Raw genomic sequence first — 22,616 nt, 5'->3', positions numbered from 1 at the left:
CATATACGTCATGGGAAAATACGGACAATATACCTGTAACCACATCCGGGGAGGACTCAAGATCCTGTCGTCCGGCTAAAGCATAGATACGGGGCCGACGTGGCACACAACAGATGCTCCCCCTCGCTCTCTCGACTTCTGGAATATGAGGGGCACGCACGTCGGGCGCACGAAGAAGAACCGGCCCATCGATCACGTGGGGCGAACCCCAACTCTACCACTCATCGGCGGGCAATCTCGCATCATGTGCCCAACCTAACCACAGGCATAGCAAGCATCTGAACCCCGGCGACATTGTCCGGAATGTAATCTACCGCACTAGCTACATCGCGGTACTGGTGGTCTCCTCTGGCTATAATCACCCCCAAACGTCAACACTCGAAGCTCTCGAACTCGACCTCGTCCCGAAGGAATGGAACGGTCAAATCTCCTACACAAATCGTGGAGGTGCACTAGTCACCGACCGCCCCGAGTGTCTAGGATATGTACGCCTCGATCCCCTCTAAAATCGCTACCTTGCACCCATAGATGCGGCCCTTTTGCTTTGCCCTCTATCAATATCACGCTCACCCCTTTGTGGATGTTGTTGTTCTTCTAAGTTACGGGCATGGGCACGAATGAGGGAAATATCCATCCCATCTTGCAATGAAGCCGTCAAACAATCTTTAAATAGATGTGGCCCTAGGCCACTCACAAATCTGTGCACTCTATCCCCCATGTCGGCCACCATAGTCGGAGCATATCTAGCCAGTGAATTAAACTGAAGGCTATACTCTCAGGCACTCATATTTCCTTGCTTTAGATTTAAGAACCTGTCCGCTCTAGCTCGGCGGACCTCGGGTGGTAAATAGTGGCGGATGAAGGCATCTACAAATTCTTGCCAAACTGGAGGAGGTGAATTCTCTTTTCTTGATGATATCCAATTATTATACCATAAGACCGCCATATCTCGGAGTCTATAAGATACCAACTCCACAGATTTAGTTTCGGAGGCATGGATAATCTTCAATGTTCTCAACATTTCATCGATAAAACCTTGCGGGTCTTCATCCGGCTTTGACCCAAAAAACTCCGGAGGATTCAAACTTTTAAATCACGGGCTCTAGTACTAATCGCCTGTCACTTGACCCGAACCTCGTCGTCGTGCACGGGCGGCAACTAACTGTGTCAATAGATGAATAGCCTCGGTCATTTGTTGACCCGAAGTAGCCGGGGGAGGAACTGGAGGCATAGGAGCTGGAACTGAAGCCCCTTCTTGTTCTTCTATAATAGGCGGAGTAGGAGAAGTATTAGATGGAGCCTCATTATGTGATTCACCCTCTTCTACATTCATTGGTGGCTCCTTTTCTACCAGCCTTTCTACCGTAGTCTTGCCCTTCTGGGCGGTTGAACGTAGCTTTTCTCTTTGGCGGCATCTCTGAAATCATAACATACTATTAGGGAGGAGAAAATCTTATAACACGGCTCTATCACACGATCTCATAAGAAGAAGAATGGTCATTTTTCCTAAATGCCCTGTAGCCTCCTGTTTATTAGTGTGGCGCGCAACACACCATAAACAAGACTCTACTAGACACGGCTCGTAGACACTTCCTAGGACTGAGCTGCTCTGATACCACTTTTGTCACGACCCGACTAGGGGCTATGACGGATACCCAGGGCTAACCACCGAGCACCGCTCATACTATTACCCATCGTACTCCTCCTACGTTCATTCATTATTCTCATACTCAAAATCATAGGAAAACCATTTCCATTTTGAAACATATTTACCTTTATATACATAAGCCCTTCGGCTATCAAAATAATATATATATACACGTGGGAAAAATCGTGAGACCATACTACCCACATATGCGTATCTACAAGCCTCTACTGGAGTACTAGACATATGGACGGGACAGGACCCCGTCGTGCCCAAAATATATATATATATATACACAAAATTATAAGCAATGGCACCTCCGGAACAATGGGGTGCTCTCAAGTCTGCTGATAACTCCTATAAATCTGGATCACCTCCCTGTCTACCTGTGGGTATGAACACAACGTCCAAAGAAAAAGACGTCAGTACGAGCATTGTACTTAGTATGTAAGGTATAAACAATAATAATACATCAATGAAATAGGGAGATATCAAATGAAGAACAACCTGTAACTGACTGTCAATTTTGATAGAAATAAAACATGCTAACTCACTTCATAAACATCATCATATCATGTATGCATATCTATATAAGCTTAACCATATAGGTACGGTGTGATCATCATTAGCTCGCGTCCAGGCCTCCCGCATCCGGGGTAACCATCTCATGCCGCCCACTAGTGGTGTCTGCCCATGCCATCTAGACATGGTGTATACGCTGCCCGCCTTAGCGGTGTCTGCCCGGCCATATGGGCGCGGTGTAACATCATCATCATGTACTTCTCATAGGCTTATCATAATCTTGTCATACTCTTATCATAATGCATGCATAGGAACTCAAAGACAACTATACTTTATCGGGGTGACATAAGGTCGTGAACCCCCGATTCCATTATGGAGCATTCATAAGCATTCTGCCTCATCTTGAAGGAATTAGCATATAAGGTGAGTGTATACAATAAGCATCATCATTATCATAACCATCATTATCATTCTCATAACCTATCTCTTATCTTTATCTCATATGGCTCTTCATGAACATAGACTCATAATTTTTGGAATGTAAGAGGGTCATGGAGAGTAAGGGAAAATCATGCCATGGGAGTCATGCCTTAGAAAGAAGGGACTAGCGTTACATACCTTTTCATTTAGCTATTCTATCGCTTGATCGTTCTCCTTCAATGCCCACGTTTCTACCTTCAAGAGAGTTCGTATTAACATTAGCTAATCGATTATATGAACGTGCTTACTAAAGCTAGAGAAAATTAGGAAGCATTTCCTTTGTTTATACAACTTTCCACATACCATTTACCAACTCCCAAACGTCTATAATAACATTCACAACATTATAACCAACAATCTTCATTCATCCACATTATCCACATTTCACACTTTCATTTCAATTCATCCATAATCATGGTCATAATATACTATTACATTTATTCACAATATAGCGCTTATCCCATTTCCTTAATATCATTTATAACATAATCATAATCACAATATATCAAGAATCATGACTCATCCCAAGCTACTACTCAAAATCTCATTATTCTCATCTTTGTAACCCATTTTCTTTCTCCTTTCATAATCTAAGTCTTTCAACCTCTCAATATCTTAAACAACATGGAATGATCATAAAACTTACCTTAGATAGTGTGAGAATGAGCCTTGAGTGGAAAGACTTCACTTGAGCCAAAACCCTAGTTCACTTCCAATGGAATTTCTTGACTTGGATGAACTCTAATGAGTTTCTTACACTTGATTTCCTTGGTTTGATGAAGTTGATCACAAATCTCTCTTGAGTTCTTGTGGAAGAAGTGTGGAGAGCTTTCTAGAGAGTTCTTGAAGTGTGGAGAGAAAGAATTAAATGAATTAAATGAGATTGGGTCCTTATATCAAATTTTAAAATCGTGACCGAGTCTACGAACATACGGACCAACATACGGTCCGTATCTTTTATGTGGACCGTATGTTTACGTCCAAGAAGTCCCCATTCTCGGGTAACATACGACCTAACATACGGAAAGATGTTTTATACGGTCCGTATGTTGGACCGTATGTTGCCTAACTTTCCTAATTCGTTCTCGTCGATTCGTTTGATCTCCAATCCGTATGAAACCCTCTTAACACTTGTTTAACACCTCATTAGCAATCCAAGGTACGTTATAACTCTTCTCCAAGACATCATTAAGTCATCACTAACTCGTCACTCGTACATCCTTCCCAATACATAGCGTATACCTTGCCTTTCTTGGCAAACTTTCTTCTCTTACCTCGAATGTCTTTGAAATCTCAATTAGGATCGTCAAATATTATTTCTTACTTATCGAAACATCATATACGTCGTGCCCTTCGTTAGTCTATTCACTATGCATGAACGAAAAAATTTTCCGAGGTGTAACAGTGCCGCTTAGGCAATTGGATGTCAACAATGCCTTTCTACATGAGCATTTATCCGTGGAAGTTTACATGTCTCAGCCACCTAGATTCGTCAATGACAAATTTCCTAATCATATTTGTCGACTGCACAAGGCTATCTATGGCTTGAAGCAGGCTCCACGTGCCTGGTATGATGAACTGAAAGCTTATCTTTTATCTCTTGGTTTTCATCATTCTCAGTGTGATCATTGTCTCTTCATCTTTGCAAAACTTGGAGTTTTTATCTATCTTGTTGTTTATGTTGACGATCTCATAATCACTGGAAATCAGTCACGCTATGTTGAAGAATTTATCAAACAGCTTGGTACTCGGTTCTCCATAAAAGATCTTGGTGATTTAAATTTTTTTCTGGGTGTTGAAGTCATTCGTTCGCCTGCTGGTTTATTCCTTAACCAACAGAAATATGTATGTGAAATAGTTGAAAGAACCAACATGGCAGATGCAAAAGCAGTGAGGACACCTGCAGCTAGTGGTTCATGTCCAGGTTCTAAAGATGGTTCTCCTCTTGAAGATCCCACACAATACAGAAATGTAGTTGGAAGCTTGCAGTATTTGCAGTTTACTCGCCCAGACGTTGCTTTTATAGTCAACAAGTTGTCTCAGTTTACAAGCTGCCCCACGACAACTCATTGGACCATGGCTAAACGTGTCTTGCGATATCTAGCTGGAACATCAGACCGTGGTCTATTTCTTCGGAAAGACTCTCCTCTCTTGCTTCATGCCTTTTCCGACTCTGATTGGGCTGGTGATCGAGATGACAGCTCATCGACTATAGCCTATGTTGTGTTTCTTGGCTGCCATCCAGTATCATGGAGTTCTAAGAAACAACGAGCTGTGGCTCGCTCTTCGACAGAGGCAGAATACAGGGCCATTGCCTCCACCACTGCTGAACTTTGTTGGGTCCGTAATCTTCTCAAGGAGCTATCTGTTACTCCCTCTCAGACACCAGTCATCTATTGTGATAATCTTGGTGCTACATATGTTTGTGCTAACCCTGTGTTCCACTCTCGAATGAAGCACATTGAACTTGATTATCATTTTGTCCGTAAATTAGTCCAGCAAGGTCTTCTTCGGGTTTCTCATGTTTCATCGAAGGAGCAACTAGCTGACATGCTCACAAAACCTCTTCCAAGCAGTTCTTTTGAGCTGTTGCGTTCCAAGATTGGTATCTCTGATCGACCTACCATCTTGCGGAGGCATATTAGAGATATATGTTAGATTGATTGTGAATTACTTTCTCTCCTTATTTACAGATTCAGTTTCCTTATTTTAGCTTACTCATAATTGTAGAGATTGTCATTTATTTTGATTGATTGTAGATGATTTCTTTCCTGATCCTTATGGATCCATCCTCTTGTATGAATACCCTATTCATTATTAATAAAATCAAGCTCTTATCTCTTCTGTAAAACTACTTTATCTAGGAAATCAAACTTACAATAGGCTCAACAAGAGGGTTAAATTTCTTTCTAAAGTTTAATGTCGTTTTGGTAGAAGATGGTTCATGGCGTGTGTCTAAGGTAGTTAGAGATCATTGTCATGAATTGGACCATACCATATCGCGACTAATGGTCGTATGAACACTTCTTTGAACTGAAATCTTGAAAACTAATGCCAAAGTTGGCTTAAGAGTTTGCAAGAAGTTAAGACTTGTTGAAGTTCAATATGGTGGGCCCAATAATAAGAGTTGTACTCCAAATGACAATAAAAAATTTATTCTACGGTCTAGGATGCTTAATTTGCAAGACGAGGATGTCGAATCCATATCCAATTTATTTATTTGTTAAATGCAGATAAAGATTAAAAAAAGATTCCACTTGATCGATGTATACGATATTGGTAGGCATCGAAATGTTGCATGTATTCATTCACATTGTAAATATGCGTATGAGAAGTTTCATGATGTAATCTGCTTTGATATAATCTATCTTGTGAATGATATAAAATGCTATTTGCTTCCTTTGTTGGTTTCAAATATCACTGGTAGTCTATACTTTCGGAATGTGCTCTTGTTTTTGACGAGGACACAAAACTTACAAGTTAATTTTCTTTATATGTGGCTTGTAGTCAGGAAAAACGTTCGTTCAAACGCTGTCTTATTGATTAATGTGAGAGCATTAAGCCATCTATTAGTGAAGTAATGCCAAACTTATTTCATAGATATTTTGTTTGGTTTTATGTGACACTTTTTCTTTTTTGATTTGTCAAAAAAGAATGACATATTTTTATATTTAAAAATAATTAAAATTTAATCCCCCCCCCCCCCCATTAATTTACCCTTTTATATCCGTACAAATATCATGACTTATTTAAATCAATAACTTTAAAGAATCTCCCTCTCTTAAATTGCATACCAAGTCGAGTAGATTCACATAAAAATAAAAACTGGAAAGAGATTTACTTATCTTATAGTACCAATTTATAATTATAATTATTCCCTGTAATGTCATAATAACCTCTCTCCATAATTCATTTGTGAACCAAACGACCCGGCATTACATAACACTTGGAAAAACCAAAAGGGAAACGACAAATGTCAACTAAGACAGACACCAACATACGAGGAAAAACAAAAAGAAAAAGAAAAACAGGTCTACCAATGATAGCATAGACCTACAGTTTATACAATTGACCAACAAACTTCATAGTTGTCTTTGCTTGACTTTCACTCCTAAATAACCCACCACTCTCTATACAAATCAAGAATTCTAAAACCAAGAAAAAAAAATCATATCTTTAGCTTCTTTCCACTTACAAAAACAACAAATTCTTGATATACAATTTAAGTAACCACTAATGGCTACAGTTATTCCAATTCAAAGATTACCAAGAAATGAAGGTTTACCTACAACAACTTCAGTACTTGGTTCATCATCATCATCACATACAAGTGTTCCACAAAAGAAATGGTCCAATTGGTTACCTTTATGTGTTGGACTTGTTGTTGTAGTTGAAATTGCTTTTTTGGGTAGACTTGATATGGCTGAAAAAGCTAACTTAGTTAATTCTTGGGCTGACTCTTTTTACCAGTTTACAAAGTCTTCTTGGTCAACTCCTAAAGTGGGGATTAGGAGTAGTGGTGGTGATGAGGTTGGGTTGGTTGTGTTGAGTGATGAGGTTGATAGGAAGTTGGTAGCTGGGAGTTGTGAGGAATGGTTGGAAAAAGAGGATTTTGTTGAGTATTCTAGAGATTTTGATAAAGATCCAATTCTTGTTCATGGAGGTGAAAAGGTTAGATACTTTTTCATGTATTTATATATAATTGTTAGTGAACTTTACTCCCTGTGCCCCCATATTTCTTTTTAATTTTTATTACATAGGGGTAGGGGAAGGGGAGACGGGGAAGGGATTACAAGGTGGGGAATAGAACTCTTGCCAACAAGGTGAAATTCAGGTAGCCAACCGACTAAGCTACTAAGACCCCCCTCTGCCCCATATTAGTTGTCATAGAGTCAAATTATATGAAGTTTGACCATATTGATATGAGAAGAATTATAACTTATAGTATATTTGGAGTAGTTTTTCAATATATAATTGTAATTTTAAAATATTAAGTTAATCTAATCTAATTTAGCTCCGAAGATTAGTCAAATTGACTCTCAAGAAGCGAAACATGACAACTAATATGGGACAGAGGGAGTATTTATTAGGATTGGAATGAAATGAGCCTGAATAGAGCAGAATGAACATAGAGGATTCATATAGTTGAACCCGAATAGTTTGGGATGTATAGTTGATTGATTTTGTTGCCATTTATGTCTTGGTATTTATTACATTTAAAATGCATGTTAACTGTCTGCCTACATGTCTTTGTCTGTTCCAGACTTTTGGCTTTATAGATGGAAGGACATAAATTTGTAGCTTCAAATAATGTTTTGGCATTTTGAAGCCTGTTAATACAAGAATCTGCCAAATTGATGGGTTCTGGTTTTATGTACAACCAGAGGCGAATCCAAGATTTTAAGTTTATGGGTTCAGGATTCTAGTCCTTTTAAGTTATTGGGTTCTAAATTAATAATTTGTACATATTAAATGGACCATAGTTACTGGGTTCGGCCTCATACCTTGGTCTCCGGCTCCGCCGTGTACATCAAATACTGAATAATCTACCAACTATAGATCAATTCGTTGGCAGACCTAACACACCCATGGCGGGTGATCATGTCTACAGAACTAGCTGTTGACCATATTCCAAAACATATGCTATATGGTTAAGGATACTAATGGATTTTATATACAAGTGAGGGATATAATATGTGGAGGAGCCTTGAGTACCTTCTTTTCGTTTACCTTATTCCTTCGTTACATCAAATTCTTCATAGAGCATTTAAGTAGGGAACAAACAGCAATCATCAGTAAAACTCCCATTAATTTCTTACGTTTATCATGACTAGTTCTTGGTTCCCATGTTATTCGCTGGCATGTAGGTGAGAGCAGGTAACAGTTATGGGGTTACCGTCTTTCTTCTTGATTCTTTTTTACCACATAAGAAATCTGATGGCCATTCAATCATTCTCTAGGAATGGAAGTCCTGTGCTGTGGGATGCAATTTCGGAGTGGATTCTGATAAGAAGCCTGATGCAGCATTTGGGACACCACAACAGGCTGGCACTGCTGGCGTGCTTCGGTCAATGGAGTCAGCTCAATACTATCCTGAGAACGACATTGTTATGGCACGACGGTGGGTAAGCACATCTTGAAAAAGACTTAAACATTCCCATCTACGTGGGGCACCTAAAAGATAATACCTTCTGCCACATTTGAATTCTCATCTTGTTGTCATTTTTAACCAAACATATCTTACTTGGAAGCCTTGCTTGCTATTAGTTTCCGAAAAGAGCTTTAAACATTATAAATGGGAAAAACAGTTGCATTTTGCTCAAAGAAGAGCGGCTCTTTGGAGAAAGTCTCAATATTATGCTGCCCGGCCTGACATTCTTAAGAAGTCGCCTGAACTTTTGGGATTTTTCTTTCTGCACAGGCATGTTGCTCTAGTGAGCTACTCTTGCATTGGGCTATAAAATAGCTAGCTGTGTAACATTAATGTGGATGTTTGCATCTAATAGCCTACTGTATCTTGTTAGTAGAATCGAGCATTTGTCTCCATAACTAGAGAAAGTAATCAAGGTTCACTTTTGTAATATCTTTTGTAGACCTTGTTTGCTTATCTTATTTCTAGATATCTGTTTATCTGCCTGGATTTCTTTCTCGGTTTCGTTGTTTCTGTAGTTAGAGACATGAGAACCACTAGTTCTGCTTTCTGTTTGGGTTTTAGTTTTTTGGTTGGGGGAGGGGGATTGCTGGTGGGAGTTTGAACCAGTTTCCAGTGTGTAAATTTGAAGTTACTTTAGAGACAAACATGTAATATGGTAACAAGCTGGTTCAGCTTGATAATAGTGACTTGACTTGCTTATTGGATCATACAAATCTAGCTTGAACTTACTTTCAAGCTTGTGTAAGCTAAATCGACATGCTTAGGTAAATAGATAATACAGATAAAAAGGATAGTCTAAGAAATAAAGTCAACTTTTTGAGTCTTTATCCCAAAAAAAAAAAAAAAAAAAAAAAAAGAAAGAAAGAAAGAGTCAACATTTTGAGTACTCATTATACCTAAGATAGCAAGTTCTTTCTTGAAAAAAGTTATTAAATCTTCTTAGTGTAAACTATAGACAACTTTCTTTTGTTTGGTACTTTGAAGAGCATTCCCCCTGGACCTTCTAATCGAGAGAACTACCTTATGTTTATTTAAGTTTTATTTCCAGCACCAGTTTGCCCTTTATAACCTTTATACATGTTAATCTAACTGACTCAGCAAGATAAGTTTTGATTTGTAATGTTAGCGTGGGATTTTTTTTTTTTTTGGTCGTTCTGATTATATATATTTCTTAGAATGGTAACAATTTATAAATAATCAGCATCAGCACAAAGGCTGTGCTGGTAGCCAATTACAGATTCCAAAGAAAAGCAAAAACATATTTTTTGGAATGGTAACAATTGTATAGTAACACCACTATTGAAGACATAATTAAGTAAATAAAAGTGTGTTCTCTCTAACAACTTAAGCTTTTAGATGAGATGGGCACACACTTCAACTTCAACATCCACAATGCAAAACTAAATGACTGTTATTTTCTGATTTTGCATAGCATTAATAACACCTCGAGCTTATTTGAATTCATGTTCTCTTTAAATTATCTTAGGTTAAGCAAGCCTTACCTGGCTACCAACCTCACAAAACAAACTACTTTGAAAGGAGCCTTGATTTTAAGTCGTTAATTTCTTTTTTTATACTCAACGCTATTTTCTTTTCGATAAGACACAAATCTCTATGCGTATAGCAATTTGATAATCATGCTAGATCACATATTTTAGGTTTTTTACAATGTCGGATGTAAACCCATGTTCCATGATTTTAAGTTGTTTGAAAGTGGAGTCTGAACACATCAAATGACTTAATAGGTTAGCTTTTAGAATGATGCTTAACTTATTGGAAGAAAAAAGTTTAATCCCCCCATATAATTAAAGCCAAGCCCCTTTCCACAACAGAGGCTGGACGGGGTGTCTAAAAATGCTTTGATCGTAGGTTGGGTCAGGGAGCCCGCATACGCACCATAATCTTAGGATCATGTTGTGGTTAAAATATAAATATTGATTGTCTCATAATTTTTTCTGAATCATTATATCTTTCTATTAACCAACTTTATTATTCTTTCTCGTGTTTCAGAAGGGGATATGATATTATAATGACAACAAGCCTCTCTTCGGATGTTCCTGTTGGGTACTTCTCTTGGGCCGAGTATGATATAATGGCTCCAGTGCAACCTAAAACCGAGAATGCGTTAGCAGCTGCTTTTATTTCTAATTGCGGTGCTCGCAACTTCCGATTGCAAGCTCTTGAAGTACTTGAAAGAGAAAAAATCAAGATTGATTCTTTTGGCAGTTGTCATCATAACCGGGATGGAAATGGTCAGTGTCTTTCCATTATATATGATGATAAATTTATGAGATGTTCTTTAAAGTAGTCACCATTAAGGAGCTAATTTTCTAGAATTTTTCAATATCATGGGTTTGATTCACTCTTCCCCGAGTGTCGTACTCATACATCCCTTGAAAAGCCTCTTTTACTGGAAATAAAAACCTTTTATTTTTTTCTTTGCTAAATGTGCACATACATACGTAAGTTCTCTAAATAGTCAGATGTTTTGCTAGTCTAATGATTTTATGTGGATAGATTATTTTGCTGTTGTTATGTTACCTTTTGAACACTTATTATTTTCCAACCCATTAGCATAGAATTGCAACATAGACATCTTTTTGTGAATTCATTCCAAAGAAGCTAGACATTGATTTATTAGAAAAGAAATTATAAAAGAAATATTTAAGAAAAAAAGGCAGCTTGGATGAACTTTACATTTGAATGCCGAATATGGTTACGCGTGCATGTGGTTTAGCTGCACATTAGTATGTAATTCATTAGAATAGAGTTGAAAAGCAGACAATTTCTGTAAATTAAACCACTTGCATGCATAAAAAAATTCTGCTTTGCAACTCATTAGAATAGAGTTGTAAAGCAGACATCCCCTAGAGCTATGGTCTAGTGGTAAAAGTACATTGCATGATGTTTGGGTTAGACGCACGTCACAGTTCGAACCTTGCTATAGACAAAGCCTATTATTTAAGTGGAGAAGAGTAGAGGGTCTGGCCCATTATCTACCGAGTTTCTAAGCTCGCTCTATTGACCATTAGGGATTTTTCAGTTATAAAAAAAAGAGTTGAAAGTAAACTTTTTTTTTTTTTTTTTTGGTAAATTCATAGTGAGAAGCTAGACCCTGATTTGTTGGAAAGAGAAAAGGTAGGTTGGATGACTGGATAAATCTTATATTTGGATGCACAATGTCTTTATGCATGCATATATCTTAATTTTACATTGTATCCTGTTGACTCTCACTTATCATCTTTGTTCTCAATTTCATGGCAGTGGACAAAGTGGAAGCTCTCAAGCGGTTTAAGTTTAGCTTCGCTTTTGAGAATTCTAATGAGGAGGATTACGTCACTGAAAAATTCTTCCAGTCTCTGGTTGCTGGTATTTAGCTTTTGCTTATTAACTCTTATTCTACTTTATTTCTGATGTATCTATTTTTTGTTCTCTATTCTCTCATCCCTCTACATTGATGCATTTTTGGTTTTGGTTTTCTGCAATGCCATATTTCTCACAAAAGACCTTGAAGATATTTGCATATTTGCTTTAAAGTGTGACATGAAGAATAAATATTAAAAAGCACAAACTTATTATAGTACTTTCTGGTACTTCCAATATGATTTGTATCTCGATTTGCATATTCTGGTACAGCGCCTAGATATGCTCAGCTCTTATTCATTTGAAAAGTTTTAGGAACTTTGTTCAAATGATTTTACATGAATATCTTGGTTTAATCATCTTCTTTTGTCTTCTGTGTCAATATATTTTAACAAGATTTATGCATCGAATCCTGTATTTATGATTTTTCACAAATTACTACTTCAGACTTAGATTTATGGTGCTTAACTCTATTGTGCTGATCAAAGCAAGTTCGTGTAAACTTGCAGGATCAGTCCCCGTGGTGATTGGTGCTCCAAACATCCAAGACTTTGCTCCTTCTCCTAATTCACTTTTACACATTAAAGAGCTGAAAGATGCTAAAACTGTTGCCAATACTATGAAGTACCTTGCAGCAAATCCTAGTGCGTATAATGAGTCATTAAGGTATGCTCAAAAAGTGGTGCTTTTCTTGCGTCAAATTCTTTACTTGATTATTTGATTGTGCTCCTCTTGAATATAAGTCTTTTTTTTTTCTGTCCTAAACTTACTGTTTTTTTTTTTTTTTTTTTTTTTTAAAAAAAAATTACACTAGGACAGTGAGACTCCTGAATAGGGATGAATGAAGTCTCTCTGTCCGTCTCTCCCCTTTTGCTTGCTGGGAGTTGCGATTGATCCTCTCCTTTCAAAATTTATTAAAGGTTTCATAAATTTCCTGGTTCCTTTTAACAAACAGCTTGTTTTGATTGTTTAGGTGGAAGTTTGAGGGCCCATCTGATTCTTTCAAAGCCCTGGTTGACATGGCAGCAGTTCACTCTTCCTGTCGTCTGTGTATCTTCTTAGCAACACGTATTAGGGATAGAGAAGAGCAGAGTCCAAAATTCATGAAACGTCCCTGCAAATGTACCAGAGGTTCAGAAACTGTATATCATGTATATGTACGTGAAAGAGGGAGGTTTCAGGTGGAGTCCATTTTCCTAAGGTATTTTCTGCCATGACTATAACCATTAACCAGCATATATAAGTTCTGAAAATGTTCCTGCGCCAAATTTCATTACTCTTTCCAATCTATTCCACAGCGATGGAGGGAAAACATCTAAGAAACTTTCTCCAAATTCTCTGATGTGATATACCTGCGAAACAGGAATATTCATACACTGTAAAATCTTCTTTCCCTTCTCTTTCGCTCAGGGGGAAGGTGTCTGTTTTTTTCCCCTTCTTTCTAGTGTCCTATTGTTTAATACCCGTGTGCATTGGCTGTCTTTATTCGGGTGCAAACCTCATGGAATCATGTTGTCTATAGCTATTTTTTTCACAGCGTGTTCTATAATTGTAATGCTTTGAAAAGTCTTCCATGCGTTGTCTCATCTTTTTCCTTCTTTTTTCTGTTTATTCTTCCCGAAGGTGCATGATTATTTAATTATCCAGATTCCAGACTATCCCCTTTCCCAACTGCCTCCATGTTTTGGGGCTTTGGTAGTGGTGGTGGTGTGGGCAGGTCTCATATGTACTAACACTTGCCAGACCAATAACTTCTCCTTTTTCCACTAAATTTGGACCAAGTAATGCCACAGCAAAGCTGCTCTTATATATGTTTAGGACGTACCATAGTAATCAAATTATTTACCACCAGCATTGGAATGAAATGGGTCCAAGAAGAGAAAAACCTGCATAGAGGAGCCGTTTACCCGACCTCAACCAGGAGTTGAGGCACAGTGATCAAATTATTTGAGTTACTATTCACTGTGTCTTACCATCAAAGTATGAGATATACTTGGCTTGGCTAAGAGGCTATGGGTCTATGGGGTTATAAAGTAATTTGAACTAAAACTAAAGAGGAGTAATCTTGATTTGAAGAAAAAAAAAAAAAAAAAGGGAGAGAGTAAATGGTTGTGGTTGGGTCATCCACAGAGTCAATGCCAACCTATGACGTATCAAGTATGTCTTGATCGAATTAATAGAATGAAGCGTGGAAGTTCCAGAAAATATTTGGTAACCGGTGTTTGGTTCCCCCTAATCATGCCACTAGCTGGATCGTTAGCATGAAAAAGAAATTTGGAAATCAATGTTCATGTGAGTTCTCTCCTGCACTTTTCCTTTGTCTTGCTGAGCATATACAACTGTTTTCACGTTCCGTTGTTAGAGCTGAGCATATACAACTGTTTTCACGTCCCGTTGTTAGAGCTTACCTAACTCTGATGCAATATTTCAATCGCCATCATTTCTGGAACTGTTGCAGGTCATCCAATTTGTCATTGGAAGCTTTTGAATCTGCAGTACTGTCAAAGTTCAAATCTCTAAAGCATGTTCCCATTTGGAAAGCAGAAAGACCTCAAGTACTACGCGGAGGAGATGAACTAAAACTCTACAGAGTACATCCTCTTGGCATGACACAGCGACAGGCATTGTACACCTTCAGATTCAAAGGGGATGATGATTTTAGGAATCACATCGAAAGCCACCCATGCGCAAAGTTCGAAGCCATATTTGTATAGATCAAGTGAAAAAAACTGGGAGTCTTGATAGCATCTTGTTGTAGGCCATAGCGTAATGCTCATTCTTATTATGTGCCCCATTGTCTACATCATTCTGGTTATGAATTTTGCGGTGCAAAATGTTATCCTGTTGAGTGAGGATTTGATTCTTACAAGGGGAAAGCCTAATTTTGGGTGGAAATTTCCATCTTTTGACATTTTCAAGGAAAAGAAAGGGAGAAAATGACGAACTTTTAACCTTGAATTGACAAGCTTAACTTCCCAAAGTAGTGCAGTAGTAATTTCCAAGTGATATCCATACTTGTAATTGGTTTTGCTAGCAGATGGTTCTAGCTGCTCCATTGTAATGTGTTCAGAGGTTACAAGTAATGACAAGTGCAGAAACTTCATTGTGTCGAAAAAGGGCCAAAAAAAGGCTCCCAACCTATTGGATTCATCCTATATATGCCCTTCATTAACCTATCGGCTCATAGAAGCTGCCATTATTATCTTCTGTCTCAAATATATCCCTGGACAATTAAAAAGGTTCAAATATCCCCCTCGCACTAACATGGAAGCACCGTGGGGATATGTCTGGACTCTTAGGGGTGTATTTTGGACCTTTTCAATCGCAGCAACAAATTCAATAAGCCCCTAAATTACTGTGATTCGTCTTATACATGCCCTTCGTTAGTCTATCCTCATATAGAAGCCCCACCTATATCTTCTATATCAAATATATCCTTGAATAATTAATCGGTAGCATTTGAGTATTAGCGCATGCTGCAACTGTTATCTTTACTTCATTCTACTACTGTTTATTATGGTGAGAGGGTTGTGAGTGGAGCTATAATGAGGGGATTAGAAGGATGATTCTCAGTAAATCTTTTATCATGCAATTTGTTCATGGTGATATCATGTTTTGATTAGAAATTTTTTTACATTATCAACTTACTAGTTACACCGAGGCAATTAGTAGGACTGTTAGTCAATTGATTGCTAATGGAATTCAATAAATCTGCATTTTGTAGATAATAATTGAACGGACTAATGTGTCTTTAGCGCTATCATATTTCAAAAAAAGCTCTTTATTTGTGCGTCATCCTTGTGCCGGGAACATGTATTTTTTCAATCTTATCGAATGTCCATGTCCCCAAAGGGACCAAGAAGTTATGTTCAGCTAGTGAGTGTCGAATACCAGATTAACTAGAAATGAATTGTACAAAAGAAACTGAAAGTGAAATCTGAACAAACATTAGTAGGTTATAATTTTGTCAAACAATTACATATGTTAGCACCTGAAGTTGAAAATATTTGTACAAAACTAATAGTACTAACATATATGCAGATGTGTGCTGCGTACATGCTCTAACTGTTCTCCTGGTGAATAGAGGATCAAGAGCTAAACTCATTTCCAATCACTAGTTCAAGAAAACCTCAAATTCTCCAACAACACCCCAGCAAGAAAATGAAAAATCTTCCACCCTGGTTAGAGCGAAACAATATCGTTGCTTCCTCCATCTTCAAATCATCTCAGTTAGCTCCTGAAATACGAAAAAAATAAATTAGGAAGTTAACAAGTAATGCTAATTATAAGTAAATAACATTCATTCTGTATCCACTGACGGTAAATTGTGGATCTACCTCTTACCTATGATATTGGTTGAAATCAGGTGTCTTTGTTTCATCTATTCTATCTAAAGTTCCACTACTTCTATCACTTTTCTTTCCCAAAATGTGAGATTTCTTCAACCCCAAACGCTCCTTCCAGCTTCTCATCATCCCCTTTCTCATTCTTGGAAACACATCGTGATAATCATCATCATCATCAACAAGGAGCTCATCTTTAAGAGTTGTTTTGGTGCAGTTTTCCCTGAGGGGCAACATTTTACCTTTGCAGAAAAGCTCATCTGCTGAGATCATGTTGTATCCAGGGACCGAGAACTCGAAATCCAAGGAGACTGGAGCCTCTTTGTAGACATTATCATGTTGTTGAGTATCAAAAGAATTATTAGAAAAGGATATTCTTGGACCCTGCATTGTTGTGTATAGTCCTGCTGCTTGCTGATCATTGTTCAACATGTTTAGGTATGCCATATTGGGGCAATCAAGCCAAATTCTCTAACTAAATTTCAATCTTTCTTATCCAACTATGAGTCCTCACATGCTCTGCTGCTGGTCTTTATATAGACGGTAACTACTAACTAGTTATTGATATATGTGCTGGTGGAAGATAATCTGAGCCCATTTGGCTTAGCTTAAAAAAAATGGCTTATAAGTTGGTTTGATAAAAAAACAGTTTATAAGTCAAAAAAATAACTTATTTTTTTTAGCTTATTCTAAGCACTTTTTTAGCTTATAAGCTAGTTTGCCAAATACCTAAAAAACTAAAAAAACAACATATAAGCTGGTTTCCAATCCAAACGGGCTTATAGTTGAGCTACACTTAAGTTGACGGGGCACTATACAAAGAAAAGGCTGATTTACACTGATGTCCTTTTTAGGCCACTATTTAGATTTTATCCCAATTTAAAAAAGTGATTCAAATAGAATCTTTGAAATTGCCAAAACATTAGATTGTTATCACACGTCTACAAATTTTAGACTTTGGTCTAACGTTTTCTCATAAAATTTTCAGTGAATCTTTAAACTGTGGTCTAAATGTTCCATAATTTAAAAAAAAAAATTATCATTTACTAAACAACTATCACAGAAGAGAAGAGAGGATGAGCCAAAAAAAAAAAAACCAAAGTAGTATGTACGAAGTGTCTGTTATAAAACAATTAATGACCACACCGCTGCATGAATAATATTGACAACTATTTGAACTAATTTATCTAACACTGCAGACATGTGAGTCCATTAAAATAAAACACATCGCATGTGTTATCTCCTCTGTTCTTTAATTTTTTACGACTGTCCGAACTAATCTGCACTTATTTTTGACTTAGTGCTTATTAATTTTTATCTTATGCACACTTCAATTATTTTACTATGTATTCATTACCTTCAACCAGCATAAAGTACGTGATGATCGATTGCCATACCTGGAGTGCTTATCTTCTCTGTTGGAGTATAAGTTAGTGAAGAGAAATTAATTTATCACCTCTATCCTAGTGGTCATTTGGTTTAGAATAATAATCCCTCCGTCCCATAATAAGTGTCACCTTAGCCAAAAATACGCATATTAAGAAACCAATAATGCAATGTGAAGTTTATTAAATTACCCCTATTCAATAAAAATAAATTACTTTTTTTTCTTAATTAGATCATGCACAAGTAGTAATTCTTTTAACATTGGTACTCCAACAATACCAAATTACTATGTGGCTTGTCCAATCGTCATTTAGATGTTATTTTAACTTGTCATTTTTTGTCTAAGGATAGAATTGAAAAAAACTAGTCAATTTATGTCTTAGTTTCCTAAAATGACAGTTATTATGATATAATTTTTTTTGGCTAAGATGACACTTATTATGGAACGGAGGGAGTAACAACACCAACAACATACCAGTGTAAATCCATACCGAATAAGCTAATCCTAAATTTTATATCCCTGCAGGCTATAACCAAACGGCCCCTTATAGTTATGTCAGATGCATTGAATAAGGCAGCTAGATCTCTATAACCTATAATTTTCTGCTTAAATTGTTGCTGCTTTTTTGACTAATTACCACCACAAAGATAAAGGGGGCAGGATCAAGGTAATATAATAATATGGATCTATGTGGACTGTGAACACATTACTTTTCATGTACACACAACAGTCCATAAAGTAAATGTTTGAATGGTCTTATATATGCTTCCAAAAACCTTAATTATGTACCAGAAAATGTCTCATGTATACTTGGACAATTGGATAAGTGTGCATTTAGTTTTCCAGGCTCTGCCCACTCACAGACAATATGTAATTGCTGTTCTTATATGTAAACAGATTTCTTACTGATGGTGTAGTTTAATATAATTGTAATTATAATAGACTATTTGTTGAAGAGAATTCATAATTTAAACTTTCTAAGTTTGAATTTCAAATGCTATCACAGCTCACTTAATTTATTGGGTTCAAAAAGATTATTATTTGAATTAGTAATACAATAATTAATTATGCAGGAATTAGTTATATAGTGATTGATAATGAAAGAGTTAGTCACATGAAATGTGATGTAGAAATTACTTTATTGAAAATTTAGTTTGTTTTAATTATATAATGTATAATTTAATTACCAACATTGTAATAACAATGCTAGATTGTATGTGGAGATTATTTTTCCCCATTTTTGTAATTAAACATTGTATAAAGTCATGCTAGTTTTTTTACATGAATAATTCCTCTCCAATCAATAACCAAACGACCCCCAAGTCCCTCCCTGATTAGTAATCGCTTTTTGTGCTACATGATTATATAAACATTTTTTAAATTGTTAGTATAAGAAATGCAGGGTAAGACTGCGTATAAGTTTGTGGTCCGATCCTTTTCCAGACTCCACATATAGTAGGAGTTTAGTGCACCAGGCTTTTCTATTTTTATTTATTTTATTTTATATATCTTTAGTATATAAATTGGAGCAGAATAGTATGAAGTTATTTGGAGAACTTCTAGCAGTCTTTGAAACCTTGCTTTCTTTTTGTAAACTACAGATTGAAAAAGAAGGTGAATAAACCAATAAATAAAAGAAAATGCGCAATAAAGAGCAATTTTCTGAACTAGGGGTGTCGCAAATGGTTTTAGTTTTCTTCTTTTGAAAAAACTTTTCTAATTTTGTTTCTTTGAAGTAGACAACTGGGATTTCTGCTCATTCCTGTTTGAGTATTGGATAAACCTGAGCAATGAGATTGCCGGGATATTTTGTGCTGTAATCTAAATGTTCTTTTAAGTTTTATATTTATGCAAAAAAAGGCCTTCTTAAGTTTAATGAAAACATTGTAGACTAAAATACATTTAAGTTGAGCGAAGAGTTACCAAAATTAGTAAACTATGAAATGCAAGTCACAACAAACTGTCACTCATGTTATGTTTAACCTAATCGTTATATTGGATTACTCAGAAACCATACCGGATGGTCATGATTTCAAAGTTAAAAGAAGAAGAAAACGTGCATTTCAGAACGGTAGTATGCAAGTCATGACAAATCGATACAATTTCATGTTATACCTAACCCAACTATCCTGTTAGAAAATTCATAAATCATACAGAACAGTCATAATTTCAACTTCACTCACAGTACCTCTACTTTATTTATTTGACTCATGATGCTTCTCTTCTTTATTCGACTCACGATGCTTCTTTTCTTTATTCGTTCAATTTACTCATGATACCTCTTTTTTATGATTTCAAAAAAAAAAAAAAAATTAAATTTTAGAATAGTCATATTCAAGTCATGATAGATCGGTATGACTTCATGAATATATCCAGTTGGATTACTCACAAACATACCAGATTGTCACGGTTCAACTTTTTTGGTATGTTACCTCGTCTGAACTAATTCCATTCCGCTATTTTGTACTTTTTCTTATTTACTACATTTCACTCATGATGCCTCTCTCTTCTATATATTCTCTTCTTTCATGATATCTTTCTTAATATACCGGTATAATCTTACCTGTGTCATACTCAATCTAGTTATCTTGTTAAATTAGTCACAAATTTAGATCATCACAAGTTCTCTGTTTGCTCATTAACTTGTTGGAAGCTTGTGATATACCTGCTTCTATTTGAAGCCCATGTATATCATCATTTGCCTTGCCTGTAAATTCAAATATGCCTATTTTTTTATATATACAAAAACGTGAACGAAAATAAATACCAATCCCGCTGAACATTTCGAGCAATTTCTTGGAGATTACCTGATGATACATCAATACGGTATTTAATTTGTATATTAGGACCATTGAGCAATATAGAAAGCCAAAAAGTTCTCTTTTCAAGCAACTTCCACACACTTTCACTATTTTACAAGGTTTTTGCTATTTCTGTTAGAATTTGAACTGTAATTTTTCATAATTTTCACTCACTTTATTAACCATTAAATCACACATTTAGATGTATTATCACATACATGTTTTATTTCATTTCTAAGCTACTACGACCTCCCCGAGATTTAATTTGCTTTTTGGTTACATTGAGCTCCAAAATGCACCCATTTCTGCAAATTTAGCCAGCTAGTCCTTGAGCAATGCTCAAGGGTTGTGTAAAAAAGTGATCGATACTAAGATGCAGAACATGGGAAGCACAACGAAAACACTACCCTTTATAAAAAATAAAAAATAAAAAGAAGAAAGAAAAAAGAAAAAGAAAAAACTTGGCAAGCTTAAGAACTAAGTCTTGATGTACTTTTCGTTTCTAAGGCACAACACGTGCTTTTATAACTTGTCAACTTCTGCTTAGATACTGAATTCTCTATAGTTAAAAAACGCTACTCTAAAGATATATTATATCTCTAGGCTTAACTGGCAACTTCCAAAGCACATCTGTTCTTGGCCCCTTTTTGCTTTGAGTTCTTAGAGTCATCCAAAACAGTAAGACTGGTCAAGGTATATGATTGACTAATAATATGAAAAGGTCAAAAAGATTCCACTTCATTGATTGGAAAATTTGACCACCACATGGTCTATGTTCCTATCTGAATGGGTGCCCAATAGGTGACTGATTTTTTAGATTAAGATTAATATTGTGAGATAGCTTTTGGAGACTACTCAAGAGGGACGAGGGTATTGGACAAAATTCATCGAGGAATGGACTATAAATTACTAGGAGGGTCTTGAAACACGGGCAATGTGTCTCTTATAGTCTCCCATCTGGTGAATATACTTTTTTATTAAATCTTTTTTTTCTCCTAATTAGAGAAAGCTCAATTTGTGAGTAGTACATATTAACTGTTATCTAGCATGTTAGGCAAAGTTAGATCAAGTAAACAAAATGGCGGATGACATATACAATATGCCACGTATACAGAGAAGAAAACCAGTAATAGATTGAGATAAAGGTAAAAAAACACACCTAAACTATCACCACCTATATATTAAAACACACCTAGGTCACATCTCAGGTAAGAAAAGGGAGCAACTGATAGTTGACCTCATCAGCTTCAAAGTGTAGTTTAATACATAGATGTGATAATTTAGGTAGGAAAAAATAGCTAATAATTGAGGCGTGAAACTCACGAAATAGTGATTAAGTCAAAATAGAAATTGCTTTAACTAAAGTTGCTCCAAAACAAGATCACCCTTTCTTCTTTCGTTCTGATAATATATAACAGTAAGACGAAGCAATTAGTTGCCTCAACTTGTTTAGGTTACCAATTCAGAAATTACTTGACTTATCCGAGTACCTAAAAGATAATTGAATTCAGTACATCATGACCAGGGCCAGAAGGCTTAGCTTTTGGCACTCCTACAGAAATTTTGGAATATTGGAAGCTGCTTTAGGATAGTAACCTCTCACAGCAGACTATAAATTGCATCCACATGTTTTACCTGGCATTCTTGTAATGCAATGAAAATTAGCCCATCCGAACTAATCAGGAATTGAGACAATAGAGGACTCATATAGCTCATCCGAAATAATCTGGAAGTGATAGTTGATTGACTGAATAGTATAAACATAAATTGAGACAAGACTTACAGTAACACACACTTTTTCATTACCATTTAAAATTATCAACGAGCAAGAAGAATGTGATACATTAGAATACAGTAGAATGGTCAGGCCAAAAAGGGGGGAAGTTGTTCTGGTGTTTCAAGGAAGAAAGATAAGACCAGA

General features: G+C 36.4%; 2 protein-coding genes across 2 annotated transcripts; one reads left to right on the top strand and one right to left on the bottom strand.

Annotated features, from left to right (window-relative positions):
- Positions 1-6,641: 6,641 nt before the first annotated feature.
- Positions 6,642-15,122, top strand: LOC132050005 (putative fucosyltransferase-like protein). The gene is made up of 7 exons (XM_059441009.1): positions 6,642-7,318; positions 8,608-8,768; positions 10,812-11,053; positions 12,066-12,170; positions 12,674-12,830; positions 13,138-13,365; positions 14,623-15,122. Exons 1-7 carry the CDS (start codon positions 6,884-6,886, stop codon positions 14,876-14,878), a joined length of 1,584 nt encoding a protein of 527 aa, XP_059296992.1. The 5' UTR covers positions 6,642-6,883; the 3' UTR covers positions 14,879-15,122.
- A 919-nt stretch (positions 15,123-16,041) lies between these two features.
- On the bottom strand, positions 16,042-17,048 carry LOC132051019 (uncharacterized). The gene is made up of 2 exons (XM_059442328.1): positions 16,509-17,048; positions 16,042-16,401 (listed from the first exon to the last, which is right to left on the bottom strand). The coding sequence occupies exons 1-2, from the start codon at positions 16,952-16,954 to the stop codon at positions 16,395-16,397; spliced, it is 453 nt and encodes a 150-aa protein (XP_059298311.1). The 5' UTR covers positions 16,955-17,048; the 3' UTR covers positions 16,042-16,394.
- Positions 17,049-22,616: the final 5,568 nt, after the last annotated feature.

This window comes from Lycium ferocissimum, chromosome 3 (assembly GCF_029784015.1).
Source record: "Lycium ferocissimum isolate CSIRO_LF1 chromosome 3, AGI_CSIRO_Lferr_CH_V1, whole genome shotgun sequence".
NCBI lineage: Eukaryota > Viridiplantae > Streptophyta > Magnoliopsida > Solanales > Solanaceae > Lycium > Lycium ferocissimum.
This window is presented reverse-complemented; position numbering and strand designations above follow the sequence as displayed.